Here is a 25373-nt window from a genome sequence, read left to right on the forward strand (position 1 = left end):
TACCACCCCCAGATAATCGCCTGTACCCAGGCGGGCGAGGAGGGCTTGGGCGGGGGAAGGGATGAGAGAGGCCAGGAAGGGAGGGAGGCCCAGGCACGCCAGGCAGATGGCGGCCGTGCCGAGGCTGGGGTTTCAGGGAGGGGCAGGGGGAAAGCAGAGAGGTGGGCGTCCTGAACTAGGTACTGGGGGGCTCTGTCCTAAGACGAATGTTCTTCTGGATGGATCATATCAAGGCATTTCATTCAATACGCACTGGGCACCTTTCGTGGTGGGCACTTTGCCTGGCATTGGGGATGCAAAGGCCAGTTCCTGTGGTGGAGTGGCTCACAGACTCCTGGGAGACAAAAAAAAAAAAAAAAAAAAAAAAAGCAAGATACACGAACAAGGTACAATGACAAGGGCTATTATCATTCATTCACCATGTGTTTATTAAGTACCTACTATATTCCAGGCATTGTGCTGAGGATACAGCAGTGAAACAGACAGGAAACAGACAAAAATCCCTGCCCTCAGCAAGATTACATTGGAGCGGAGGGAGACAACATATATATTTTTTAATTTTTAATTTTTTTTGGAGGACTATTGGCCCTGAGCTAACATCTGCTGCCAATCCTCCTCTTTTTGCTGAGGAAGACTGGCCCTGAGCCAAGATCTGTGCCCATCCTCCTCCACTTCGTATGTGGGACGCCTGCCACAGCATGGCTTGACAAGTGGTGTGCGGGTCCGCACCCGGAATCCAAACCCACCAACGGCCGAAGTGGAACCTGCGCGCTTGAGCACTGCGCCACCGGCTGCCCAGAGACAACATATTTTTTAAAAATAACAAAAGTATGCCGTTAGTTGGTGTATTTGTTTGGGTTCTCCAGAGAAACAGAACCAATATGATGTGTATATATACATAAAGAGATTTACTATAAGAAATAGGCTCATGCAATTTTGGAGGCTGAGAAGTCCGAGATGTGCAGTGGGCAAGCTGGAGGCCCAGGAAAGCTGATGGCATGCCTCCATTCGGAGTCCGAAGGTAGGAGGAGGCTGATGTCCCAGCTCCAGACAGTCAGGCAGAGAGAAAGAGTTCTTTCTTACTCAACCTTATATTGTATTCAGGCATTCGAAGGATTGGGCGAGGCCCACCCGCATTGTGGAGGGCAATCTGCTTTTCCCAGTCTACTGATTGAATGTTAATCTCATCCAGAAACACCCTCACAGACACACCCAGAAATAACGTTTAACCAAGAATCTGGGCACCCCGGGGCCGAGTCAAGTGGACACCTAAAATGAAGCATCACAGGCTGGCGATAAGTGCAAGCAAAGGAGAAGGATAAAGCAGGACGGTAGGAATAGGAAGTGCTGATGAGGGAGGGGTTGCAAATATAAACAGGGGGATGGCGAGAGCCTCACTGAGAAGGGATATTTGAATGGAGACTTGAAAGAAGTGACGCAGCGAGCCATGCAGATTTCCAAGAATGTTCCATGCAGAAAAAACAGTCAGTACAAAGGGCCTGAGGCAAGAGCGTGTCTGGTGTGTTGGAGGAGCAGCAGCGAGTCCAGTAAAGCTGGAGCAGAGTGAGCAAGGGGCACAGGATTAGGAAAGAGGCAGAGACAGAGCCTGCAGCCATGCGGGCCAACAGAAGGACGCATACTACAAGTGAGATTAGGGCCATTGCAGGATTTTGAAGTGGAGACTGGACATGATTTGACTTGTGTTTTAACAGGGCCCCTCTGGCTTCTGTGTGATGAATGGACTGTGTGGTGGTGGGGGGGTGGGGGGAACAGGGAGGAGCGAAGGCGAAGCAGTTAGGAGCGCTGTGAGGGGAAGGGAGGAGTTATGGTGCAGTGGTCCAAGGGAAAGATGGTGGGTGCTTAGACCAGGGTGGCACCTGTGGAGACGGTGAGAAGTGCTGGATTCTGGATATATTCAGAAGGTAGAGCCAATAGGATTTGCTGATGGATCGGATGTGTGGTGGGATGAGAAAGAGGAGTCGAAAGTGATCAAGGAGGAACGTGTCTTGGGACAGGCGGTGTGGTATGAACTGGAGAGAGTTCAAGTTCACAGGGACTCGGGAGTTAAACTGAGCTACACTCCTGCCCTTCTCAGCTGTGTGACCTTGGGCAAGTTGCTTTCCAACTCTGAACCCGGGTTCCCTCACCGGTAGAACCTCACAGGGCTGTTGCAAAGATTTAATGAGGTGAGGTATGTAAAACCCCTGGTTCCACAGCTGGCACAGAGTAGGTGCTCCCTGAGCACTTGCCTCCATGTCCTTCCCTTTCTGTGGAAGCTGGAGAAGTTTCACAGCAGAGCTGAGATCAGAGGGGCCTGCGAACGAAGAGTGGGGCTTTGTTAGACGGAAAAGAAGGGCAAAGGGGCTCCCCCTTCATGACAGGGCGTGGGGAAATGAAGGCAATGGCGGGACACGCCTTAGTGTAAGCCGTGGGGTGGGGAAGGCTGCAGGACGACAAGGAGTACCTGGGCGTGGAGAGAGTGTGAGGAAAGAAAGTCATGTGCAAGGAAAGGGGCCCCGGCAGGGAGGCGTGAGGGGATGGGAGGCCAACCTCCTGCCTCCCTGGCTCTGTCTGGGGCCAGCCTCCACCCAGAGGGCCTTTGAAACCTTCTGAGTTACGGGATGAAGCTGGTCGTAACTGTGGTACATGAATTCCCAGCACAGCAAGGGATCACTGAGCTCTGCGCTGTGCGGAGTCACACAACAAACATCTGGCTTGGCCGCCGGCCAGGACAGCCCCCCTCCCACCCTAGCCATCCACACACTGATTGCGAACATATGGCCCCCAAGGAGGAGGCTTTCCAAAAAGCCTCGAGGGCCATCTTTACCTTCTGGCCCGAATCACCCCGGCCCAGGGCTGCCACCAGGGCCCCCTTACTTCTTTACTCCTTGCACAAAGGCATGAATTCCCCTCGCACGGGACCAATAGGCCCGCGCCGAGGAGCCCCCTCCAGAACCACAAATACCAACCCCCTACTGCATGGGAGGCTCTGACAGCAGACTGCCTGTATTCCCATCCAGCCCTGTCTGGCCCCATCCGGCCCCATCCAGCCCCATCCCACTTAGCTGTGTGTACTTGGGCGAGGTTCCTGACCTCTCTGAGCCTTATTTTCCACTTCTACAAAGGATATAAATGACACCTCCTTTACAGACTTGATGAAAGGCTCAAATTGGATTATTGAGACTATGACTCAGGCTCTAAGTACTGAAAAGATGTGGCTTCTACCTCTACTCCCCCCACCCCACACTCAGTACTACCGTTGTCATTAGGGGATTGAGGGTAAAAATTATACCAAACTGTAAAAAGGAGAAGAGAGTCTAACCAAATTCTGATGTTTTCCTGTGATGGCTACTTCGATGGAATCCTTTGAAATAACGATTCTCATATTCTTCTCCCAAATACGTTTGTTGTTGTTCCTGCTTTATGAATTCCCTAAGCATTTTTTAAATTGTTTTATTGAGGTTATATAGGCTTATAACATTTTGTAAATTTTAGGTGTACATTATTATATGTCAGTTTCTATATAGACTGCATCGTGTTCTAGTTTCCAAAAATCTAGTTTCCATCCGTCACCATACACATGTCTCCCTTTAGCCCTTTTGCCCTCCCTCCACCCTTCCCCTCAGGTGACCACCAATCTGTTCTCCTTATCTATGTGTCTGTTCGTTATCTTCCCTGAGCATTTTTATTGAGCAATCTGGCCCTAGAGAACAAGGATTTGGAGACGGTAACGGGTCAGACACATTCTTGCTGTCTAGGATCAGCTAACACTCAATAGCGTTTACCACCTGCCACGGAATGGTCTAGTTCATTTTATCCTCGGCACAAACCTTGTGAGGTTGGTACAATTATTACCCCCTTTTCCAGATGGGAAAGCTGAGACTCAGCGGGGTATATTGACTTGCCCAACGTCAAACAGCTTTTGAATGTTGGCGGAGGTCTTGAATACAGGCAGTCTTGCTGCAAAGGCCATATGCTTAACCACTATGCTATACCGTCTCTTCAAACTGTTAAATCAAACCTTTGTCACACACATGAGAGCCTTATATCCCTAGGGGGACTGGGATAGGTTGAGAGAGTGGGCTTGGCTCTTGGTAATCCTCCCCATGGCTGGAACCCAGGCCCAAGTCCACATCCTCCCTGCAAAATACGTGAGCGCTGAAATTGGCAATGGTGCTGCCCAGTGTCCCTCTTTGAGGAGGCATCTATAAGTGAGAGGTTTGAACTAAACACCTTCCAAAAGTCCTTTCAATTCAAAGAGTTGAGGTCTCAACTCTATCTTGAGCCTGCCAGCTGTCTCCTGCCACAGGAGCAAGCAGGCCCTTTGCAGTTCCTTGCAGCCCCTTTTCACTTGGTCCTCCCTCACACGGTGGTGTGCATCCACCCTTGCCTTTCTCACTCTGCACACCTGGGAGATCTCATCCCTCATGCGGCTGGAATCACCTTCTTTATCCTGTTGTCTGGTCCAGACCTCTTCTCTGAACTCTAGAACATCTCTCCATCTGCCTCCCAGAGCTCACCTCCTTAGTGTCTCTCATAGACCTTGCCCTCCATCTGCAGTGCGAACTTGGTGGGTGTCTTCTTCCCTCAGAACCTCTTCCTCCTTCCGTCTTCCTCTTCTGGAGGAATGGCTCTGCCGTTTATCCATTTGCTTAAGCCAGAATCCGGGAGTCAGCGTCACCTCCTACATATCCATGAATCCATTCCCTTCTCTCCATTCCCACCACTACCTCCCTAGTCCAAGCCGCCACCATCAGAGAGTTGAAGTAAAAGGCAAAAGCCCTCCCCTGCCCTCTCTCCCCGCTTCTCCCCCTGCCACTCCAATTCTCCACCAGGGTGAGCCGTTTAAAAACAAAATCTGAGCGCCTCCTCCCTGCCCAAAACTCTTCGCTGACTTTATTTCCCTCACAGAATCCACAGCCCTAGACATGTCTGAGGAGGTGCTGTGCTGTTAGGCAAGCCGTTTTCCAGGATGGGTTCTGGAGTCCCTGTTAAACCTCGATCCTGATGCCACGCTAGCCACCGAATAACCAATGTGAGTTTCTTAACCTCTCTAACCTGCGATTTTCTTGTTTGTAAAGTAGGGCAATAACAGTACCTACCTGGTAGGGTTGTTGTGAGGGTGAGGAGATGATAGTGCATGGAATGCATGGAGCTGCATGCCCCGCACCGACGCGCTTCAATCGTTCACCGCAGGTTAGCTCTCATGGTTATAAGGTTATTAGTATCAGTCATATAAATGATTATTGATTCAATCAACCAATGATTAATAATTATGATTAATAACATTATGGATCTTGTTCTATTGTATTATACATTCTTATTATGAGGTTATTATATTAATTTGGATTTTATGATTCTCTCCCTAGCTTCACCTCTCCTCCCCCCCCCCACCTCTCTTCCCTTGCCTTTCATTGCCACACACTCTCGCCCCCCAGCTTTCTCACTCTCTCTTCCTGGAAAGTTTTTCTCTCTCCATCCTCTGATTCCTCCAGTGCCCCCTTTTTTTTGTGAGGAAGATGGCCCTGAGCTAGCAGCTGTTGCCAATCTTCCTCTTTTTGCTTGAGGAAGATTGTGGCTGAGCTAACATCTGTGCCAGTCTTCTACTATTCTTTTGTACGTGGGACGCCACCACAGCATGGCTTGATGCGTAGTGTGTAGGTCCAAGTCCAGGATCTTGGCCCACGAACCCCAGGCCACCAAAGCAGAGTGTGGGAACTTAACTACTATGCCACCAGGCCAGCCCCATCCAGCCCCTTTTTGTATTGACAAGTCCGTTCCAGTATCAGCTCAGGCATCAATTCCTCTGGGAAGCTTGCCCAGACCCTCCCCTAGACCCCTGTAAATGGCTCTTCTATGGGCCCCCAGAGCACCCTGTTCTTCCCTTCACAGAGCCTCCATCACAGCATATTTGTAATTATTTACTTGTCAGACTCTTGGAATTAGGCCATCAGCTTGGCGAGGAGCTCCGGATCTTATTCACCAGTATATCCCAAGTTCTTAGCACTGCTGAGCACATAGCAGTTGTCTAATAAATGTTTGCTGAATGAACAAGAGACCGGCCTGGCAGCAATCCTCCCCCGTCCTGCCTACCTTCAGGGGTCCAAGGCCCTGAGCTAAACCTCTCCAAAGCCAAAAGCTGCGACCTGGGCACAGAATCGGACTGAACCAAAGTGGGAGGGTTGACCACCTGTCATTGCAAAAACTTTCTGTCTCTGCCGTAGAGGTATTTCTGTCCTTGGGTTCATAACCCTCTCATTCTCTGTGGGCTCAGTGAAGGTATGGCTGTTGGGGGGGTGGCAGTTTGTTGATTCACCTCCCTGAACTTTATCTTTGTCGTCTATAAAATGATAATAAGGTCCATTTGGTGGGCTCATCATGGAGATTCACTCAGGTGACACATGGAGGTGCTTTGTAAACTGCAAAGGACTGCATGTAGCACTTGATGATGGTCAAACACAGAAAAGATGTTGCTCTTGGCTCAACTCTTTTCAAGATCCCATGTAGACAAGGGCCCTCCTGCTTATACAGCATTATCTCTAGCAATCAGGTTACAATTGATTGACATTATCACTTTCTTTATATTTGGCAGATTCCCAGCCGGTGGCAACATGCTGGTCACCATAGAGACCTGAGAGGCACCCTTGTCTCATTGGTACCATATTTACAAACCAATCCTTAAAGCGGATTATTTTGCAGATGGTTGATCTCATCTATTCAATGTTGATTCTATTAGTTTCAATTTCAGAAGGTGACATTTTCTGACCCTGTCCCCTTAAGCACAAGCAAAAACTATGGCTTTTTTTTTTGGGAAGTGAAAAAGTACAAGGTGTGCTTGGGGAACACCAAGGAAACAAGACAGATGCAGGGGAGGGTTTGTAGGGGAAGCACAGGATATACCTCTCATTCATTCATTCGTTCAGCACCCACAATGTGCCAGTAACTGGGCTAGATAATGGGGATGCGGTGGTAGCAAGATTAGCCTTATGGACCTCACAGTCTCCTGGGGGAGACAAACAATTAATAGACAATTGTAGTACAGTGTGGCAAATTCTATGGTGGGAAGAACAGGGAAATGGTGTGCTGTGGGCCCCTAACCTTCCCAGAAGAAGCAACTTCTTAGCTGAGACCTGAAGGATTGGTAACAGACAGCCAGAAAAAAAGTTAGGGGAGGGAGCAAGCAAGGGAGTGGAGTGGGAAAAAAAGTTCCGGGAAGAAAAAAGTGTCCAAAGAATATGAAGAGAGATGGGAACAGGGTAAATTTGAGGGCCTAAAAGAAAATCGGGGACTACAGGAATAGAAGCACGGAGGGGGCAGGAGAGAGAGGAAAAGGATGAGCTCTATTTGGGACAGACTGAGTTTGAGATGTCTGGGGACCATCCAAGAGGAGATGTCCAGGTGGCAGATGACTTTGTGGGTCTGACGCCCGAGAAAGAAGTCACGATGAATGAAGACCCGGGAGTTGGGAGCTACCGCCTTGCCCTTCTATTGAGAAAAGAGCTTAGGACCACACTGGGGAGGGCTTGCAAGGACAGTTCAAGGAATTTGGACCTGATTCTACAGGCAATGTGTCTGACCAAGAAGTTTGGAAGAGGAAGTGATGCAACTCAAGCTGAGCTTTAGGGATGGGGCTGCAGACTTGGGTGGGAGCAGAGGATGTTGCCCATGGCAGAGGTGGTTGAAAGGATGGAGAAGGAAGTCACATGTGAGGGGTGCTGAGGAGGCACACTCAACAGGATCAGGGTAGCCATCTGAGTCACATAGCACGACACACAGTGGTGTGCTAGAACCGGCTCATACCAGCCAATTGTTAAATTTTTAGGAATTTTCTGAGCCACTTGTTATAAACAGCCATTACTAAAAATGCAAAAACTATATATTAAAAATGTTTAGAATGTTAATATATAAACTTAACATTAAGTAAATTATATAATAAATATATAATATTTATATAATAAATACTGAAAACTCCTCACTTCCTAATTATTTTACTACATTTTACTATTATCCGTGCCCTTGAGATTATTTATGCCTATTGTATCCGCATGGTGGAAATGCTCTATAATGGCGTGCTACTGCTCATCTCTTCTCAGCTTAGGCGCAGCTCCCTGTTCAGTGACATCAGGGTAGTAGCTTGAAATCGGCCATGGAAATAAACACTACAAATCAGGATCTGATTAATTGTTTTGCTGATTGTCCAGGGTTAAGGAAGCGATGGAGAAAATGTTAAAATGCAGATTAAACTTCGAAGTGTGTTGTGTCTTGTAGCCATTACATTGTGAATAGTACAAAAAATTAAGGAAATTTTTTTCAGTATTCAAAAATTATTATACAATTCAGCAAAGAAGCTGCTCAAGGCATTGACAAACAAATGAAGTTCTAACATATATGTCTTTGTCGTTTCACTTTTGTCTTATTTGTTAATGCAAACAAAAATATCAACCAACACTCAGTTTGTTTGTCAGTTGCAGTCATAGGTTGATATGTCATAGGTTGATATGGATACAAGTTTGGCAAAAATCATTGAAAGCATTCTGTTAGAATCAACTGGCTATATGGAATTCACAATAACGAGGAATTGCCTGTTTTATTATTATTTGTAAATTATGTTATACATCCTTTATATAAGTAACATTTATAACTAACCTATGTACATATATATGTATACACACATTTTTTCCAGAGAGCTGGTTGTTAAACATTTACCAGCACACCACTGATTACACGTGTTCACCATTGCTGGAAAAGCTAAGAAAAATACATGAGCATGTCCCTGGGAAAGACCCAGGAATGAACTGAAAAGCTGTTGGCTCTTGGGAAGTTTCTTCTTTCTGTTGTTGTTGCTGCTATTATTATTATTGAAGGCTGTTTGTTGTCTCTTGGGAACATTCTTTGTTATTATTTATTGTCCAAACAGTACAATATTCTCAGAAGTCAAAATGGTAGAGAAAGTTGACCCACAAACTCCTGTCTGAGCAAATCAAACCTTTTCATTTTTCATTCTCTCTTTGAGCTTTAGGATTGGCCTTTGGTTTGGGGAATTTTCCAGGCCCAACAACCTGGAACAGAAGAGTGGATTCCCCTGGTTCAGGATGGAAAAGTTCTTCCTGGAAAGGTAGCATCTCTCTTGGGTATCTAGTGACCAAGGTAACATGGAAATTAACTCCTTGAGTGGAGCCCGAGAGCCAGCACTTGCCATCTCTTGGCACCAGGAACCCAAGGTCAAGATGTCTGCAACATACTTTCAAAGGGTTCAGAAAAAGAGACGTGTGTCTGTGCGTGTACATGGCTACATAGAGAAATGAAACAAATATGGCAAAATGTTAACAATTATTGAACCTAGCTGGTGTCTATGTAGGTGATAATTGTACTACTCTTTTGGTCTTTCTGTATATTTGAAAATGTTCGTAATATAAACTACATATATAAAAAAAAAGGAGTCAGTGCAAGGTGCTAAGACAGGGGAGTACCTCTGATGTTCAAGAAACAGCAGGAGGCCAGTGAGGCTGGAACAGACTGAGCCGGGGGAAGAGTAGTAGGAGATGAGGTCAGAGGCCAGGTTGTGGGGATCTCTTAGGGCCTTGTGATGACTGTGGCTTTTAGTCTGAGTGACACGGGTGCCATTCAGGGGCTCTAAGCTGAGGAGCAACTTGACCTGACTTACACACTTTAAACAGAGTCCCTCTGGCTGCTGGGTTGAGACTGTAGGGGGCAAGGATGGCAACCGGGAGACCAGTCAGGGGCTAATGCTATAATCTATAATGTAGACAAGAGTTGGTGGTGGCTCAGACCAGGGCGGTAGCAATGCAGGTGATGGGAAGTGATCGGATGTTCTTTGGGGGAACGCCAGACATTGTCCTATTTATGTATTTGTTCCTTTATAAGTTTATTACAAAAAATGTCAAACATATACAGAAATAGAGCAACTGGTATAATGAATCGCATGTACCTATCACCCAGCTTCAACATTATCGGTACAAGGTCCATCCTATTTCATTGATCTTCCTTACCCACTAGATTATTTTAAAGCAAATTTCAGATTGCTTGTCATTTCTTCTGCTAATCCTTCAGTATGTATCTCTGAATAAGGATCCTTTATGATTATCACACAAAAAGTTAATAATTATTTCTAAATATCACCAAATATGGACTCTGGATATATTTTGAAGGTAGAACCAAAAGGATTTTCTAATTAAATTACATGTGGAGTGTGAGAAAGGGAGACAAATCAAGGACATATCCAGTGTTTGGCCAAAGTAACTGGTAAGATGGCATTTTTCATGACATGAGATGGGGAAGACTATGGATAGATCTGATTGGCACGGGCCAGAGGGCAGTGGAGTGGCTATCACTCTTTCTGTAACATCTAGGTTAGCAAGAACATGATTTGGCTATCAAAAAATCAAGGTGGCTCTTGTAAACTATAAAGTACTCCACAAGTCCTAGCTGTTTGTGTTCTTGTGCTCATTCAAAGCTGTGCTCTGCTGCCCTCTGACTGGAGCGTGAGGCCCTGCCCACTAAAGGCATGCGAGAAGTAAACCAAACCCAATCAAGTTCTGCTTGCTTCTCAGTTTCATCTTGGGACCAAATGTCTGCTTCCCTGCTGAGATGATCTCTAAGGTTACCTCCAGCTCTAAGATTTTATGAATCAAATTGGAAGCCTTAAAAAGCCTTATGAAGACACAAGCCATTATTTGGAAACTTGTATCTCATACCTATGATACAGGCCGCTTTGGCTAAGTCCACCAATACAACCTGGTGTTAGGATGGAAATCTTCCCCACGTCGGTACTAGTTGCTAATAAAATTCCTGTGCTAGTTAAACAAATAAATAAAAAAACAAATTCAAAATGTTGTTAAAAGAGATTCTGGTGATGTGAAGACTGCAGACAAACATGCCAATTCCCGTTGTGCAAGATGGCCGGCCAATTAGCATCCAGCAAACCACTGTGCTTGTGGAAAGAAGCAACTTAGAGGCCTCTCATTCTCCACATTCACTTTGGTTCCTTAGCTAAAACTCAAATTCTTTCCACCTGCTGAGCTGAGACTTAAAACAAACCTAGAACGAAGGAAAGTGCAGCCATGGGGGCAGCGAGCAGGGTGGCAGCAAGAGAATCCACCAGCATTCAGGGAAATGACCCTCTGGCCTTTTGGTCGCACCTGCTTGTTTCTTAAAGGAGGCGCTGTAAGATTACTTCCGACCCAGCCCCTCATCAGAACTGCGAATCCGGATGAGCCTCACTCTTGGCAAGAGAACCATGCTGAAGCAACATGTCTGGCAAGCCCACTTACGCACCCTTCTCCCACCCAGTTTGGCAAGACCCAATTCTTGCAGCAACGCCCTTCCTTCTGCTTAAGCAGAGGACCTGAGGCACCAGCCAGTCGTGCTTTGGAGTCTGCAATAGGTAAGGCAGAGCAGCTCTGTGGGGCCAAAATCCGGGCTTGGGAGACCCCAAGGCATGCCTTCTTTAGCCAATTAGTTTGGACATTGCTCAGTTCTCTGGCAAGACCACTATTCTGTGGCTCCTTACTCCAAGTATAGGACCCAGCCAGGGGTGGGGGATGCTGCCCCAAACCACAGCTCCTCAGCAGCCCTCCTCCTCCGCTGGACTACAGGCCTGGGCACCGGGAATGACCATTATACGTGCCCAGTTACATATGTACTAACTTTACACAGGTTCATCGCACCTCAGATGGAAAAAGATGTCTCAAACAAGTTTTTCACCTAAATCCTGTCGTGGCGGGATACTTGGTAAGCTTGAGCAGTCTACGACAAGTAAAGATGTTACATGAAGTCATGGCGAGATACAGCAGTATCTATAGGGCAGTGGTTCCTAGCACAGGGCAATTTTGCTCCCCAGAGGGGATCTGACAGTATCTAGAGTCATTTCCAGTTATCACAACTGGGCAGAGTGGGAGGGCATACTGTAACATCTAGTAGGTAGAGGCCAGGGATGCTGTTCAACAACCACAATACACAAGACGGCCACCCACAAGTTATCTGGCCCAAATAGTATGAAGGTTGAGAAGCCCTGCTAAAGAAGGCAAAGGTGGTTTTGGTGTTTTAGCAGGAAGATACAGGAACAAGAGAGCTGCTTCAGAATGTTGGTATCACAAGGAAGGGTAATTGATATTCTTGGAAGAGACCCAGGGCTTGAAATGAGGACCAAGTGTAAGAGCTGGCCCCTTGCAGCAGGGGCACCTCTTCTTGTCTCGAGATTGGCAGGCAAGCCTGACACCACCCTCCACATTCAGGGAAGCAGGAACGAGTTGATTTTCCACATGCTTTGTTTTGCAGAGTACTACAAGGAATGGAGATGAGGACTGCAGTGGCAGCTGGAGAATGACAGAGGACTACTAAGTCCGAGTAAGTGCACTGCTTTGCAACATCAAGAGCCTGTACGTACACTTCCACTCCGCATTTGACAAGTCTGGCACAGGAGTGGGAAAAACAGATGAGCCAGGCTTGTGGATGGGTTAGTGCAATGAAGACAAGAGAAAGGAGGGCACTGTTTTTTTTAACAGGGTAGATGAGTTCTCGGCCAAGTCAAGGGGCTGACGCTCTGGGTTTCCCTGGCCTATCCACTCCTGGGTTAGCTGCTGCTCCTTCTTTACCATGTCTGCTACATTCTCCCTCCCACCACCATGCAAGCCAACCTATAAGAGACACAGGAAGAGCCACACCACAGAACACCTAAACCTACCTGAAGATTCAATTGACTTTTCATGTTATAAAGTAAAATAGCAGGAAACCACAAATTAAAACAAAAAAAACCAAAGCACAACAAACACCAGAAGTAACGAATCACACTGTGTTAACTTTAATTAGGTACAAAGATCAGGTCACCTAGAGATCATTTCACCCACTGCTCTGTTTGGCTGCCAGTCTCTTGTCTCTCTCTTCAGCAATGGTGAGGCGGATGCCCTTTCCACGGGGAAGAGAAATCCATGGCTTGTTACCCTGGAGGAGAATACAAGAATCAAAACCTGTTACAAACCAACTCCATTAGCAGCTTTGCACATGCTACATTTGTCATCTCATTTAAAGGAGAAGCCCATTTGTGAAAGTGCTCAGCAGCAGCCGGGCATCTGAAGACATTCGGATTCTGGTTTATCAAGAAATACCCACTGCTTGGGCAGTTGGGGCCATTCTAGCAAACTTGCCGCTCATACACGTAGATGTAAAACCACAACGCCCTTCGTAATGCATGTCTCAGAGGTGCTCAAGTAGTGCCCAAGGTCACTCATTAGTTTATAAAGTGGACGAAGATGGGCACGGATGTTACCTCAGGGCCAATCTTCCTCAAAACAAAAAACATCCAAAACCTGAAAACCCAAAAAAACCAAAACAGCACAGGCACAAATTGAAGAACTTGACTACAAGGCATATTCATTCCATTACTTGGGCACATTTCACCAAGGGGATCAGGTCCCCTGCTGATTCTGTGATACTGAAAAAGCACAGGTTTGCTCCAGCCTCGCCAGCCAGGAGCCAGGTGCTGCAATGTAGCAGTACCTGCATTTCCAGTTTCCCTGACCAGAGAAGGGAAGCCCAGACTTACTTTGCCAATAACAAAGATGTTGGAGAGCCGGGTGGCAAAGCTGTTGCCATTGGCATCTTTCACATGAACTACATCAAAAGAACCAGGGTGTCTCTCTCTGTTGGTGATCACTCCAATTCTTCCCAGGTTAGCACCTCCGGTCACCATACACAGGTTACCTAGGCAGGAAGGAAGAAATAATGTGCTCAGACCAAGGCACTCTGCGAACTCATAACCCAATGTAATGAATGACCAAGAGAGATCCAGAATGAAGTTTACTAATCCCTTTTCTCATTCAAATTTATTTCTGTGGATCTTACCTAAGCCAGGATTCAGGGTCCTCTTAAGATTTGCCCCATCCCTCCCGCACACCCAACAAATGTAAACTCCACTGCACCCACCTTGTCAGGTCCTCACCATGTCTTGCCTATACCAGTGCTGTTCCTCCAAGGCACAATTCTGTTACTGTTACTGACAGACTTTAGGGATGATGACAGCATTACAACGGCTGCATCATAATTAGGCTGGTTTGCCTTTTCTGTCTCTTTTCTGCCCAGCCCCCACGCCACTTCCACGGATAGGGGAACTTGAGATGTCTAGAGCGGGCCTGAGAATGTGTTTCTCACAACAGAACTCATCTCAGCCACCCAGAATATTCTGAACACTTGGGCCTCTGGAAGTAAAAATACTATGTATCTGGGCGTTGGAGCAGATACATTCCCCGGTTATTTGTTTTGACCCACCACCCAAACAGAAGCCAGCTACACTTCTCACACCTCCCCATGGAAGCCGCTCTTAGCTAACTTCCCTCCCCACTGTTCAGAATATACTCCTGTCTCTAACCCTTACTGCCACCACAAAGCCAGCCTGAAACGAGCACATTCCCTGAAACTTGTAGGCGTTGCCCCTTCCCAACCCCTTACCACATCAACAGACACCTAGCTTTGGTTGGTAATTAGCTGCACACCAGAATCACCTAGAAGGTTCAAACAAAACCCTGTACCCAGGCATTGTGCACGTCATAATGCTTGATTAAATTCTGATTAAAAGGAGAGAAAAGCAAAGAACAGCTCTTACACCCAGGCTTTAGAGAGAATGCCCAGGTAGCAGAGGCTGCTTACCAGTGTCAAACTTGATAAAATCAGTAATCTTGCCAGTCTCCAAATCAATCTGAATGGTGTCATTGACCTTGATGAGAGGATCAGGGTAGCGGATGGTCCGAGCATCATGGGTCACCAGATGAGGGATTCCTTTTGTGCCCACAAAGATCTTTCTCACTTTGCACAACTTGTACTAGAAACATACAAGAGTGAGCCACACGTAGTCTAGGGCACATGCACTATGCCCCACAGTGGACGCAACAGTTCTTTCAAAGCCAGAAGTCACTGGCTTAAAAATACAATTAGCAGCTAAAGGCAACAGCCCCACAGAGGAACTGCCAGTTTTTGTAACTGCAGAATAACCATGTCCCAGACTTTTCTTCCCGCCCTCCATACACTCATCTTGCACGCTGACCACCCCTCTCTAGGCTAGGCTGGTCTTCCTATTATGCATTTTCCTTGTAGCACTGCATCACCCCCATGTTCAAGTCCAAGGTACCGAAGACCCCACAACTTCACAACCTTTTTCCAGGCTGTTTAAGCCTCATGGGCCCTCTGAATTCTTCCCCAACTCCTCTCGATCGCTCCTAACAAGTGCCTCTTAATGGCTCCCTCTACACCACAACTGAGTTTTTGTCTCACAAACTGCAATTGTATTACCAGTCCATCTAATCAACAAATATTTCACAAAGCATTTCAAGTTTGGATTTTCACTCCCTGACATCCTTAAAGGAAATCAAATCACCATGACGCCATTGGACATGCCCGCTGGCCTGCGGATAACGAGGCAGCTAAGGAAATTAGGAGCTGAATCACTCAATTGAATTAACCTTCACTTACAGCCAATAATTCAGAAAGCCTTAAACTTTTGTGTAAAACCATCACAACAAACTGGATTAAATAATCAATGCCTGTAATTTTTTTGAGCTATCTCAAACTAGTGCCCCAAGGGTTAGCAGTCTCCTCCATTGACACCTTTCCCCTCCCCAGAGTAAAGCTAGACCCACAAATGGAGACGTGGCAAAGGGCCAACTGGATTGGAGTGGATATTGGTTTTTTGGTTCCTTATGCTTAAAGGACCCATACCTCAAGAACTCTTAAATGTTCCTACAAATCACGCTCCTTGCCGCTAAAAGAAAAAAAAAAAAAACCCAACCAGGAAGTCACTTCATTTCTGCCATAAAAAAGAAAATGATCTCTTGAGGATGTTAGCTTCAAATGGGGGTCAATCAGACATCCAGCAACAGACTGCCACACAGCTACCACCAAGACTTTCAACAAGATGATACAAAATTGAAGATACAATAGGATCTCACCAAATTCTTAACTGGCTACTTCCAGGGAAACTATTCTAAGTAATCTTAATCTATCTACCTTATTGCAAGGGACCAGCCAATGTACTTAATCCAGGCTCTAACTGAGAACCAAGTAATTTTACTGAACAAAGACCCAGCCTACTTGCAACACTCACCTTGGCCTCCTCAGGTGTAATACGATGAACGGCAAAGCGACCCTTGGTGTCATAGATCAGACGGAAATTCTCTCCAGTCTTGTCAATGCTGATGACATCTGATATCAAACAGTAACTTAGGTTACTATAGTGACCCCCGCTACCCCATGTTGAGTAACGACCACAGCACCATAAGACAAAAAAACCCCTACGCCTCAGATTTCAAATAACAACAAGAATTCTTAAGATTAATGACCATGCCTAGCTAATCTTTAATGTTTCAAAACCCTGTTTCTACAATATGTAAAACTTAAAGTGAATCGAAATTTGGTTTTGAGAAATGATTCATGATTATTTGCAGCCCTACATTATGTAAATAAAAAACTGAGGGGGGAGGTCATGCTTTATTTCCGAGACTGATAAAAGCCCACCACTATTCAACACAACTGCCATTTGGGAGGGAGATAAAACTATCAAAAGGAGCCCCCACCAAGTGCCCACCACTAACCACTTACCCATAAAACCAGCAGGGTAGGTTATATCAGTTCGGACCTTGCCGTCAATCTTAATGAACCGCTGCATGCAAATCTTCTTTACTTCATCTCCTGTTAGGGCATACTTAAGTCTGTTCCTTAGGAAAATGATAAGGGGGAGACATTCTCTCAGCTTATGGGGACCGGTAGATGGTCGAGGAGCCTGTAAAATGATTTAAAAAAAAATTCTGTGAAACTATTGGTGGGATTCACTCAAACCCACCTCCCAAGTCTTGAGATCCATTAACTAGACACCAGAATGTCCATCACCTCCAAATTTGGGCAAACAAGGTGTTCAAAGCTTACAAAAACATTTCAGACCTTAAAGTTTTACAGTGTTTTCCCCCTTCAGAGGAACAGACCCATTAAGAACTAATGTGAGTCCCAAATCCACGTGAAGTGTACTATGTGGAATGAGGCACAGAAATTATTAAGATGAGGTGGGGTGCAGCTCAATAGCACAGGGCCTTCCAGAACAGGGAAAGCCAAGAACACTTTCCCCTTAGCCCTTCCTCAAAATGACTAATGGAAGGCACTGCAAGAAAAATTAGGGATACAGCAACCAGGGATGCCTGACATTACAGGCTCAGTATAAAATATATCCCTTAAATGTGTCAATTTTATCTCAGTAAAACTGGGGAAAAGAAAACGTGTATCTTTCGATACTTCCAATACATGAAACATGCTTACAATACAACAATACTTACAAACACTCCGGTCAATTTATCCAGCATCCAATGCTTTGGAGCTGCTACACGCTTCAGATGTTTCTTGGGACCACGAGCCTGAACGAGAGTTTTAGGTTTTTAGATTGTAATGCTATTAGATCGTTTTAGATTTTTTTAACAGCTTACAAATTCTATCAACTTCTTGAAAGCACAGGGCGGTGATCAAAGGCAGAGAAGCAAACGCATACAAAGTAGCTAGCAAACACTATAGGCTCCATAAACTGGAACCAGCTCTCTTATTGTACAGACAACACTTCTCGATTACTGTCTTTGAGAACTGTGCTAAGTATCTTCACGTTACTGCTTAAAAGCATGTCTGCTTCCAGAGACTGTTCTTCTAGGACACTACGCCGGTGAAACGGCCAGGGGTTAGACCTCATGGTACAGCCAGCCAGCCACAGAAATAGACCAGAACTCAATCTGTGCTTCTACTTTCTAATCAAATACAAAAGTTCTCGCAATACAACCGTTTGGTTTTGAACTGTCCGGCGCGAGATGAATGTGACTTCAGAACAACCACGTGCGAACAGCTGCTCCCTCGTACTATAAAGCCAAAAGCTGAGACCAGCTTTCACTTTAAAATGCGGAAGGAAACTTTTAACGCTGTGTACTGATGCTTACCGGCCACACTACGTAAAGTCAGTAAAGTCAAATCGTGCCAAAAAGACAACGACCACGAAAACGCCTCTCCACCGGCCGGACCCAACGTCCACCCATCCCAGGCCCGCCGTCTGCCCTCTGCGCTCACACGCAGCTTCGGCCTGGGCAGAAAGTCGCTCCTCCCAGGGTGGCAGGATGCGTGGCCGGGCGTGGCCGAGGCAGAGACCGAGGCCTTCCCGCCAGCAGCGCCGATTCCCCCCATCTCCGGGGCCGGCATTCGCCCTCGAGCCCGCCTGGGCCCACCCCGCAGACCGCACTCCCTTCGACTCCGCCCGGCCACCCCCTGCGAGAACCCCGAAGCCCCAGAAAGGCCCGGCCCTGGGAGGATGGAGGCTGATGCATCCCAAGAGCTCGCGAACAAGCGACCTTACCATGGCTGCGCTAGGCACGAAAAGAGGACCGCCTTCTTCCGGTGCGCCGAGAAAAGAGGCTCGGAGGCTGCGCGCGCCGGAGCCTCGGAAGCCCCGCCCAGCTCCGCCCTTTTCTGGCGCTCGGGGATTCTATCTTGCCACCTGCTGGTGGGAGGTCATAGGTCCGGAGCTTGGGAACCGCCGCTGAGAAAGGGGCGTCTGCAAAGGGCGGTCTCCTCCGCTCCTTTTCCCGCTCTCCTTCCAATATTTGCTGAGCGCCTCTGGTGCGCCTGATTCTGTTAGGTGCTGGAAATACAAAGATGAGCTAGACAAGTTCCCTGCCTTCGGGGACAGTGCAAAGTAAGGTTACTTTAAGTCCCACATACACGTGATTATATGATACATTTTAATAAATATTTAATATTATTTCTTAAACATATTTTGTCTGTCCCTTCTTCCTAGTTCCCTCGAGCCGGCCAACCTGCCTATACTGTAAGTTGGGAAGAAGCAACATTTTTTTTCTCTTGCTTCTCTGCAGATTCCCGAGGACGTAGGGGTGTAGGGGGTTGGGAGGGTATGGTCCTTGCTTGAACCTTGGCGCCCTGCCCCTTGCTTCCTGTGCAATGCATTTGGCACTTACTATAAAGTCTCAGGGAAGGAGGGAACATTAGAGACCATCGGTTATCTAACTAAAACTTAGATTTGATCATGCTATTTCTCTACTTTGAAACTGCTCTTGGCCCTCCTGCCTGGCCCCTCAGGTGCCTCTGCTTGTCACCTGAAGCCTCCTGCACCTGGACACCCACTGCTCCCTTCCCCCATCCCAAACCTCAAAACTTAAGCCACTTCAAGCTATTACTGCTTTGAGAAAGGTGCCTCTTTCAAGCCTCCTGCCTGTGGACCCGATGCTTCCCCACCTTGGAACTGCCATGGACAGCCCAACCCCTTTCCTGGGCACATAATCGCACTCCTCAACCTTGGAGATACACACAGCTCAAGTCCCTCTGGTTCTGTGAGCCCCTATTCCCCTCAGCCAGGGTCAATCCCACATTCTTCTGCCCCAGAGCCCTCTGTTCAAACTTGATGACAGCACTTAGCACATTGAGTTGGTTTCCTTGACTGGTTTCCTTGTCTGTCCTCCCCTAAACCATGAGCATCTCCGTGACAGATCCTGCCCTAATTCATCTGGGCAGGCCCATTACCACCTAATGGAGAGCTTGGCGCTATGTCCAGCACTTGGTAAATACTTATTGAACCAATAAACTGACTCAACATCCCACCAATTGTGCCAAGTCTTACTAGATTATCCCTGGGAGCATCCAGCTTGAACTCCTCCCACCACGGGGTCATGGCTCAGGAGGTTCCATTTTACAGGTCTATCTCTACCCTCCGCTTCACCCCTTAGCAGTCCGCAGAAGATCAAGAGAGAAAAAAAATCCTTGGTTCTTCTCAACCAGACAGTATTAACTAGGAGGGCAGGAGTTCCTCTTTGTCTAAAACGAGGTCCATAGTAGAGCATACAATAAATGATTATTGGCAAGAAGGGGCAGTTGACTGGAGGTGTTAGGTCTGGAAATGCACGGATGAGCTGGACGAGTTCCCTGCCTCTGAGGAGAGTGCAAAGTGAGGCTACTTTAAGTCCCACATACACATTTTAATAAATATTTAATATTATTTCCTAAACATATTTTGGTCAGAGAGAAAGGGAAGGTGATGAGACAATGGAAGGTGGATCTCGAGGTTTTCAGTCTGAGGGCACTGGGAAGATGGTGATGCAGCTAACAGAAATGATGGGAGTTGGTTTGGGAGTGAGGAATAACCACGGGACTTCCACCTAGGGAGGACGGGAGAAATGGCTGGTGAGAGCTGCGGGTCTTACTTAATCAAGATCACAGAGCCAGTTAGGGGTAGGGGTAGGGCCGGGGCGAGGTGAGGGGGCTGGTCTCTTGCTTCCCAGGTCAGTGCTTGGTTTGTTTTTGTGCCATAGCTTGTCGAAGGACTGGAGGGAATCAAGGCAGCTTTTTCAGGAGATTTTTTTCTCTATCAATTTGTATTTATGCACAAATGACATTTTAACAACAATAAAGGGAATTTGGAAAGAGCTAAGAAAATCACAAACAGTACCTCCCCAAACACCCTAAACACATCATCTGTATTCATTTGTTCCTGTTCCTGTTCTCATTAGGATCAGTTTGTGTGCATGCATACTTTTACATAATTTTAGTCCTAGGGTACATACCACTTTGTATTCTGCTTTTATTATATTACAAACACTTTCTGAGTTGCTACATAATCTTCGTAATTAGTATTTTAACAGCTGCATCATATTCCATTAAATGGATGTCCCATAATTAATAAAAGTTCTCTGTTGTTGAACATTCAGTTCTTTGCACTTTTTCTTCATTATGAATATTGCTACAGTGAACAGTTTCCTTCATATGGCTTTTTCCCTCAGTTGAATGATTTCCTTAGAATAAATCCATTCCTTCACCCAACATTTATTGAGTGCCTACTCTGTGTCAAGCTCTGTGTTAGTGCAGAGATGATTAAGATCCAGTTCCTGCTCTCAAGGAATTCACGTTACAATGGAGAGGCAGGCTGGGAGGGGGGGACGCAAAGCCAGGAGAAGCTCATCAGAGAAAAGATGGTGGCGAGGCAATTTGGAACAGAGAGGGCTGCTAAATCTTAAGAATCTTGGACTTTAGCCTATAGGTAGACAATGGGGAGCCGTTGAAAGATTTTACGGGGGACAGGATCAGCTTTGTGCCTTAGAAAGATAACTGACTGCTCTCTATAGGATGTTATGAAAGAAGTGTAAGTGGCTTGGAGGAGATGGGTCAGGTCTGTTTCAATAACACAAGCCAGAAACAGAAAGATGAGATCCAGGTCTGTGGCTGTGGGATGGAGGAGGAGGGGGCAGATTCGAAAGACATTGCAGATAGAGTATTGGTGGGATCTGACTGGGAAATGACGAATGCGCAGGGGTGAGGGACAGGGAGGTAATCAGGATGACTCCTAGGTTTCTGACTTGATGACTCAGTGGTGCATTCACTGGGAACAAGGAAGAGGCATTCTTGGTATGAGACGGGGGTGCTGAGCAGGGGGGACATCAAAATGGAGATGTCCTGTAGACACAGGTCTGAATTCAGGCACATGATCTGGGCTGGAGACTCACATTTGGGAGAACGGGTACATCTGTGTTTAGTCCCTGGGAGTGGTTGGCAGTAACTGTTGGGAAGGGAGCACATGTTAAGAGTCTGAATGCTTTGATAGTAGCATCTGTGTATTGCCGAAAACCTTTGTCAGAGGATCCTCACAATTTTACTATCCTAGTGCCAGCCTAGTAATTACCTATTTTTAACTTTTACTAATGTAATTGTTGCAATTTGCACTTAGAAAAATCACTAGTGACGTCAAACATTTTGCCATATGCTTGCTTACTCATTCCATTTCCTCTTGTGTAAAGTATCTCTGTCCATTTATCTTTGGGGGACATGTTTTTCTGACGGATTTGCACGAGTGCTTTATAGAACATAGAAATTCATCTTTTGTTATATTTGAGGCAGATATTTTTATCAATTGGTTATTTTCCTTTGGGTTATATTTTTTACATACCAAGTTTCAAAATTTTATATAGCCAAATCTTGTAAATTTTTCTTATCAATTCAAAGCTTAGAAGGCTACCATCATTTCAAAGATCTGCTAAATACTCAATTCTTTTGCATAACGTATTTCATTCTGTTTTTTTTTTTTTTTTTTTTTTTTAGCATTGGCACCTGGCCTAACAACTGTTGCCAATCTTTTTTTTTTCTGCTTTATTTCCCAACCCCCCCGGTACATAGTTGTATGTCTTAGTTGCAGGTTTCTAGTTGTGGGATGTGGCACGCCGCCTCAACGTGGCCTGACGAGCAGTGCAGTGTCCGTGCCCAGGATCCGAACCCTGGGCCGCTGCAGCGGAGCACGCGAACTTAACCACTCAGCCACGAATAGGAGCCAGCCCCTATTTCATTCTTTATCAACCTGAGATTGATAAAGTTAAATAGAATAAATAAACAGGAAAAATTCTATTTTTTCCTCAAATGGCTAACCAATTTTCTCACTACATTATACCGGATGATCTGTCTCTTCTCTGTTGTTTTATAAGAAGTGCTTTAGTGCGTAATAAATGAAATTATATAGTACTGTACATGCTTCTATTTCTGCAAGTGTGGGCATGGGAGATGGAGTCTCTGGTGAGTAGAGAATTGAGACATATATCCCCAGCATCTGTTCCCGATTACCAGAAGGAAGGGACACATATGAGTGGTTCATAGTTCTAAGTCATGCCATGAGTAGAGCAGTCCAAACCCACTCTCCATCTTAAAGAGTAGCCCATCATGCCTCACCTTCCCTGATCCACTTATTGTCAGTAATCAGTGAAGCAGCACAGCCTATTCCTCCATCTCTCACACTGCTGCGGGACAGTAGGGCAGAGTGGAAAGAGCACAATTTGAATTCGTCTTTGCGTGCCCTTGAACAAGTGGCTGCACCTCTCTGAACCACAGGTTCCTTATCTGGAAAATAGGGATAGCAATACTTACTCCCGAGTTTGTTGCAAGAATCAGAGATGATGTATCAAATGCGTAGAACATAGTAGTGACCCAATCAATTAATTGGTGTTCCAATTCCCTCCTGGCCACTTCTGATTACTCCTGTCTTAAATTTATTTATTTATTAGTGAGGAAGATTGACCTTGAGCAAACATCTGTTGCCAGTCTTCCTCTTTTTGCTTGAGGAAGATTGTCACTAAGCTAACATCTGTGCCAGTCTTCCTCTATTTTGTACGTGGGATGCTGCCACAGCATGGCTTAATGAGCAGTGTGTAGGTCTGTGCCTGGGATCCGAACCCACGAACACCAGGCTGCCAAAGTGGTGTGCATGCACTTAACCAGTACACCACTGGGCTGGCCCCTTAAATTTATTTTTAGATAGCTTTATTGAGGCATAACTGACATATGATAAATGGCACATATTTAAAAAGTATACAGTTTGGCAAATCTGATGTATGAATACACTTAACAGAATGATCACAACTAAGATAATGAATGTGTCCATCGCCTCCAAAAGTTTCTTCATGTCCCTTTGTATTCCCTCACTCTGGCTCTTCCCCCTGCATTGCCAGAAAACTACTCATCTGCTTTCTGTCACTGTTGATTAATTTGTATTTTCTAGAATTTTAAATAAATGGAAAATTTACAGTATGCACTCTTTTTTTTTTTAAATGGCTTTTTTTAAAAGATTTTATTTTTTTCCTTTTTCTCCCCAAAGCCCCCCACTACATAGTTGTATATTCTTCGTTGTGGGTCCTTCTAGTTGTGGCATGTGGGACTCCACCTCAGCATGGTTTGATGAGCAGTGCCGTGTCCGCGCCCAGGATTCAAACCAACGAAACACTGGGCCGTCTGCAGCGGAGTGTGCAAACTTAACCACTCAGCCACGGGGCCAGCCCCCAATGTACTCTTTTTTGTCTAGCATCTTTCACTCAGCATAATTATTTTGAGACTCATTGATGTTGCATGTATCAATAATTTATTCTTTTTGTTGCTGAGTAGTACTCCACTGTATGGATATACCACAGTTAATTTATGCATTCACCTCTAGATAGCCATTTGAATTGTTTCCAGTTTTGGGTGATTACAAATAAAGCTACCATGAGCATTTCTATACAAGTCTTTTTATGGACAAATGTTTTAATTTCTCTTGACAAATACCTATGAGTGGAATGGCTAGGTGATATGGTAGATGTATGTTTAACTTTTTTTTTTTTGAGGAAGATTACCCCTGAGCTAACATCTGCTGCCAATCTTCCTCTTTTTGCTGAGGAAGACCTGCCCTGAGCTCACATCTGTGCCCATCTTCCTCCACTTTATATGTGGGACGCCTGCCACAGCATGGTTTGTCAAGTGGTGCCATGTCTGGTGAACCCCGGGCCGCTGAAGCAGAGTGTGTGAACTTAACCGCTGTGCCACCGGGCAGGCCCCTGTTTAACTTTTTAAAAATTTGCCAAACTGTTTTCCAAAGTAGTTGTATTATTTTATATTCCCATTAGCAGTATATGAGAGTTCCAGTTGCTCCACATCTTTGCCAACACATGTTAAGGTCAGTCTTTTTTTTTTTTTAATTTTTTCATTGTGGTAACATAAAATTTATGATCTTGACCTTTTTTTAATTTAATTTTTTTTGAGGAAGATTAGCCCTGAGCTAACTACTGCCAGTCCTCCTCTTTTTGCTGAGGAAGACTGGCCCTGAGCTAACATCCATGCCCATCTTCCTCTGCTTTATATGTGGGATGCCTACCACAGCATGGCTTGCCAAGTGGTGCATAGGTCCACACCTGGGATCTGAACCAGTGAACCCCAGGCTGCCAAAGCGGAATGTGTGAACTTAACTGCTGTGCCACTGGGCCAGCCCCATATTATTATTATTTTTTTGCTGAGGAAGATTCGCCCTGAGCTAACATCTGCTGCCAGTCTTCCTCTTTTTGTATGTGAGCTGCCGTGACAGCGTGGCCACTGACAGACGAGTAGTTTAGGTCCACACCCAGGAAAAGAACCCGGGCCACCACAGCAGAGCACACTGAACTTAACTACTAGGCCACCAGGGCTGGCCCTCCATTATCATTTGGAGTTAATTTTTCTATATGATGTGAGGTTTAGGTTGAGGTTCCTTTTCTTTGTTTTTGTTTTTTGTTTTTTTTTTTTTGCCTATGGATGTCTAATTGCTCCAGCAGCATTCTTTGAGAAGGCTGTTCCTCCTGTTTTTTTTTTTTTTTTAATTATTTATCCCTCCTCCTTTAGATTGCTTTTGTACCTTTGTCAAAAATCATTTGGCCGGATTTGTGTGAGTCTATCTCTGGGCTCTCTGTTCTGGCCCACTGATCTATGCGTCTCTTCTTCCACCAGTATCACGCTGCCTTACTTACTGTAGTCATGTGGTGAGACTTAACGTTGGTTAGAGTCATTCTTCCCACTTG

General features: G+C 45.8%; 1 protein-coding gene across 1 annotated transcript; it reads right to left on the reverse strand.

Annotated features, from left to right (window-relative positions):
* Nucleotides 1-12797: 12797 nt before the first annotated feature.
* Nucleotides 12798-18491, reverse strand: RPS4X (ribosomal protein S4 X-linked). The gene is made up of 7 exons (XM_070603893.1): nucleotides 18383-18491; nucleotides 17331-17408; nucleotides 16606-16786; nucleotides 16112-16209; nucleotides 14662-14833; nucleotides 13562-13719; nucleotides 12798-12960 (listed from the first exon to the last, which is right to left on the reverse strand). Exons 1-7 carry the CDS (start codon nucleotides 18383-18385, stop codon nucleotides 12859-12861), a joined length of 792 nt encoding a protein of 263 aa, XP_070459994.1. The 5' UTR covers nucleotides 18386-18491; the 3' UTR covers nucleotides 12798-12858.
* Nucleotides 18492-25373: the final 6882 nt, after the last annotated feature.

The sequence above is a fragment of the Equus przewalskii genome, chromosome X (genome assembly GCF_037783145.1).
Source record: "Equus przewalskii isolate Varuska chromosome X, EquPr2, whole genome shotgun sequence".
NCBI lineage: Eukaryota > Metazoa > Chordata > Mammalia > Perissodactyla > Equidae > Equus > Equus przewalskii.